Source organism: Montipora capricornis, chromosome 9 (assembly GCF_036669925.1).
Source record: "Montipora capricornis isolate CH-2021 chromosome 9, ASM3666992v2, whole genome shotgun sequence".
NCBI classification, from domain to species: Eukaryota; Metazoa; Cnidaria; class Anthozoa; order Scleractinia; family Acroporidae; genus Montipora; species Montipora capricornis.
Window position 1 is genome coordinate 43,319,282 of NC_090891.1, and position 5,000 is coordinate 43,324,281.

Sequence of the window (5,000 nt, forward strand, 5' to 3'; positions counted from 1 at the left end):
ACGGCATGCTTGCCATGTGGTAGAATGCGCGACAATCGATATCTCCTATAAAACTGTGAAAAAGAGAGCTATGTATTTTCAAATTTTGTGTCAGACAGACTTCTTAATACGGTCTACCGCGTCTCAACCAAGGTATCGAAAACTTTGGAAGCTTCACTGTATCGCTTTGGTTTGAGTCAAACTTGGCGTCCTCGATTTTCCCCTGTCCTTGTAACCGACGAAAATTTGCAAGTCTCTAGAGCAAAAAATTCCTCGAAATGTCGTTGAACCTTTCAACATTTTGCTGATGGGAGCTTGTCGTGTCTTCTGTGCGAAAAATCCACAAACTTTCACTGATGTAACCTTGCGAAATTTCTCTCCAAGAAAACGAAATTTCTTATGTCCCTACAGCGAAAATCTATAAGGGAGGGGGGGGGGGGGGTGGGGAGCGGACTATGAAGAAATTGATAAAGGGTGGGCAAATTCCTGCAAATGAAAATTGCCTCAAAAAATTCTGTAAGCGGTTGTGTCTAACAAATACATCCTGTAACCGTGAGAAAAAAGTCCTTCAGAAAATTTGGGCTTTAAAAGATTCCTGCACCGATAATTTTTTTAGTCCCTTCCGATTATATCTAGACGCCAGCCAATATTTTAATTGGTTCAAATAGTAGTCGCCCTGCCATTGGCGAAAAAATGTTCCAAACCCGGGAACGCCTCGCCACGTAACGTTACCAATATGCGGTAAAAAGAGTGGAGTATAACCTCTCTTGTTATACTCCAGTAGAGGAGTAGAGGTATAACCTCCCTTGATGAGCTAAAGAAACGAGAAACGAAGACCAACCAGTTGAATATATGCAGGCTTAAACTTTAATTAAGGTCTCGGTAAAGGAAAATGAGGCGTCAGCGGAAAAATAAAGTTGTCGCGCCGCTATTTTTGTACAGGGTCAAACTATATATCATATTAAAGCTAATAGATTGAATTATTTGAATAAAGTTTTAGTTTTTTGGTATTTACAATAATATTGCCTTTTAGTTTTGAGGCCTCAAACTCAGAGCGACCGAGTCTGCTGCAGAAGTTCCTGCCCCTTCACTTTATCACAGATGAATGCACTCCGATACCATGTGAGGAATTTTTGATATGTTAAGAAAATGAAGAAAAAAATATCACGCATCAAAGCCGAAACTCTACAATCCTCTATCAGAACCGCGCACCGGTGGCTGAGTCAGTTGAGCATTGGGCTGTCATGCGGGAGGGTCCCGCGACCTCCCGCATGACAAGCTGTTAATTGACACCCAATCCTTTCACATGTGATTGACATGATACGTCAATCATTTTTCGCACCCAGACCATGGAGGGAAGCAAAGCTTTTTTACCGGTTTTAAAACTAATTATTCAGAATTTTTCTTTCCGGAAAATATACGTCACAGCCCACCGAAATTTGAGCGAGACGCCCAAATTTACCTTTACAGAGACCTTAATTTTGCGATTATCGTTAGCTTTATTATCCTTGGCCTCGTAACTGTAAGGTGGTTTCCAATCTCGAGAGACGCAGATAGCAATGTTGTATATGGACAAGACCAAGAAAAGGAGTTAGCTAATAAAAGATCTTTTGTTTTCGTCCAGTTGGTTGACTCTTCGCTATTCATACTTTGGTGTAACCTACCTCCTAAATCACAACAATGGCGAAACTTGCTCAAGTCAAAAGCCCTCGCTGCACCATGACAGGTGTACCGTGATGTGTCGTGCATAGCTCCCAAATATTTCAGTCTCGCCTCATCGGTTTTGTAAACCGTTTTCCACATATCTTCCAATGGTAAAGAAAATGTATTCATCCACTGGTCTGATCCTTCCTTTACTGCAGTCTCCAAATTACCAAAAAGCGGGTACACGCGTTTCTGTGAATGGTCTGTAAACCCAGTGATCGAATCAGGACTTGATTCGGTTAGGAACTGGCTCGCCATTTGGGTATTCGAGTACAACCACGATTCGCCATTATGGTTCTTTTGGAGCAGTTCTAAAGCAACTAGTGTGTCCATCAGTAGTGCAGTAGTGTCTGGATTCGTACTCAGTTTTGCCGCAACTTCTTCGGCTGATTGTGGACTCGCGGAAACGTCTAAAGTGTCGAAGATGCCGAGATCGCATGCTGCTAAGAACGCCTTTGATGCGCGAAATCCTAGAGCGAGATCTTCCAGCTTTTGAGGCATGGGTGGCGGAATTGGGATGCCTTTTCTACTGTTGTCCGATACCTGCGTGCACGATAATGTACGGCTTTGCTGAGGTAGGAAAGAGCCCCTACATATATTTGCTCGATACAAACTGCCAAACCTAAACAGGTTTCGAATCGACATCTTACATTAAGGTGTTGCCTGCTCTTTATGGTGAGAGGCGGAGCCTGTACACAGAGCTTAGACTCTCTGATGTCACGCTGAGTGAGCTGTAACAAAAGGCACAGTGCTTTTATCTGTTTCTCGGTTTGGAACACCTGATTAATTTTGTGGGAAGTGCACTATAAGTGCAATACCCATATTGTCATCGGGGCTGTCTACGTAAGTGAGTGTACGATTTGTAGGCCTACATCGCGTGCATGAATTACGAAACTACCGGTAATATATGGTTGAATTATAACAATTGATGTTTGTTTGTTGCCCACTTGTCGCCTTTTTCCTTTCTTAATTTTCTTAACAAAAAGAGAATGAAAACTGTTTGAGTACGTTATTGTCAAATTAACAGACATTCGAATAACTTAAATGTCTTGAATAAAAATCACTCTTTTCTCGTCTACGGAGACCGTCACGCGAGCTCACATTTGCACAGACATTCTGCAGGTCAAATAAACAAGAGAAAAATTCACCAGTCGACCATAATATTTTTACTCTTAAAGACCAGGTCAACCTCTCTGCCTGTATCATTGCCATCGATCACGAAAAAATGTAGATTTCATCAGCTTGTTTGTGTTGAAATTCTCAGGGCGCTGTGTGCAAAATTTTAGACTTAACTGCAGAATTCCCCCGCCATTTTGAAGCTGCACCTCTGAAAAGGCTGGATACGCGGATACGCAGTCGAAAGTACCACCCCTCCCCAAGTAAACTTTTAACTATATTGACAAGTGAATACGCGGATACGCAGTGGAAAACATGGATACCCGGATACGTGGATACGCGGACATCACACATGGGAACTGGATTCCAACATCGTGTAACATACTTCAAAATGCTCTGTAGTATATGCATGGAGATGTGGATACGCGGATACGCAGTGGAAAATACTTCACGTATTGTTTCAGTGATTAGGCCAAAGCACTCTCGTAGAATTTTAGCTTTCATTTTACGCTTCGGTTAACTACACTTTTTCACGAGATCGTGTGAAGAAGAAAGCACTCGTTTACTGATTAAGCCTAGGCGCTCGTTTCAGTGATTAGGCCTAAGCAATCTCGTAGAATTTTAGCTTTCATTTTACGCTTCGGTTAACTAAACTTTTTCACGAGACCGTGTGAAGAAGAAAGCACTCGTTTACTGATTAAGCCTAGGCGCTCGTTTCAGTGATTAGGCCTAAGCAATCTCGTAGAATTTTAGCTTTCATTTTACGCTTCGGTTAACTAAACTTTTTCACGGGATCGTGTGAAGAAGAAAGCACTCGTTTACTGATTAAGCCTAAGCGCTCATTTCAGTGATTAGGCCTAAGCACTCTCGTAGAATTTTAGCTTTCATTTTACGCTTCGGTTAACTACAATTTTTCACGAGATCGTGTGAAGAAGAAAGCACTCGTTTACTGATTAAGCCTAAGCGCTCGTTTCAGTGATTAGGCCTAAGCAATCTCGTGGAATTTTAGCTTTCATTTTACGCTTCGGTTAACTACACTTTTTCACGAGATCGTGTGAAGAAGAAAGCACTCGTTTACTGATTAAGCCTAAGCGCTCGTTTCAGTGATTAGGCCTAAGCAATCTTGTAAAATTTTAGCTTTCATTTTGCGTTTCGGTTAACTGCACTTTTCACGAGATCGTGTGAAGAAGAAAGCATTCTTTTACTGATTAAGCCTAGTAAACACTCGCTTCAGTGATTAGGCCTAAGCACTCTCGTAGAATTTTAGCTTCCATTTTACGCTTCGGTTAACTAAACTTTTTCACGAGATCGTGTGAAGAAGAAAGCACTCGTTTACTGATTAAGCCTAAGCGCTCGTTTTAGTGATTAGGCCTAAGCATTGTCGCGAAATTTTGCGGTTTTGTTCTTACAATGTATTTAGAAGTTTACTTGGGGAGGGGTGGTACTTTCGACTGCGTATCCGCGTATCCACTTCACAATATACCTAGAAGTTTACTTGGGGAGGGGTGGTATTTTCGACTGCGTATCCGCGTATCCACTTCACAATATACCTAGAAGTTTACTTGGGGAGGAGTGGTATTTTCGACTGCGTATCCGCGTATCCTCTTCACAACATACTACTTAGAAGTTTACTTGGAGGGTGCTAATGGGGGTACCCAATTGTCAGTTAACTACTAATTTTTCGGCTAATTGTCAGTTAACTACTATTTTTTTGGCCAATTGTCAGTTAACTACTAATTTTAGTTATCTATTAACTTTTATTATCTCAACTGCGATAATAATTGATTCACAACCCGAATTTTCTTTACTTCAAAACGTAACTGGTAACTAGGTAAAGGATTCTTCAGATAAAATTTGATGACTTCACCTGCGCTAGAACCACTTTTTAAAATTTTCTTTATATGTCTTACATTTCTCTGGCAAAATTTTTCTTTCCGCCGACTAAAATTTCCCGAGAAAATTACCGAGAAATTTATGGAAAGTCTAAAACAAGCCAACGGAAAAATTAAAGCTCAGGTACGTGTGGCCCCTTAAATTTGTCAGTAGAACTCTTTGTAGCGTAGCTTTAGTTTTAGAATAACCGCTTTACGAAAATTATTCGACACTAGATTCTCATACAAACACTGTAATTTCTCACGCGCTTTCCTTCATGTCAAGACCGTGATACGATCATTGGTTCGACAGAGAGTATGGAAAGGAAA

At 41.0% G+C, this 5,000-nt stretch overlaps 1 protein-coding gene across 1 annotated transcript in view; it reads right to left on the minus strand.

The window, feature by feature from the left end:
* Window positions 1-2,384, minus strand: part of LOC138017093 (acetylserotonin O-methyltransferase-like) — a 14,176-nt gene extending 11,792 nt beyond the window's left edge. Inside the window, exon 1 of the mRNA XM_068864292.1 lies at window positions 1,644-2,384. Coding sequence (XP_068720393.1) covers window positions 1,644-2,328 — 685 coding nt within the window. The 5' untranslated portion in view covers window positions 2,329-2,384. The remainder of the gene's footprint in view (window positions 1-1,643) is intronic.
* Window positions 2,385-5,000: the final 2,616 nt, after the last annotated feature.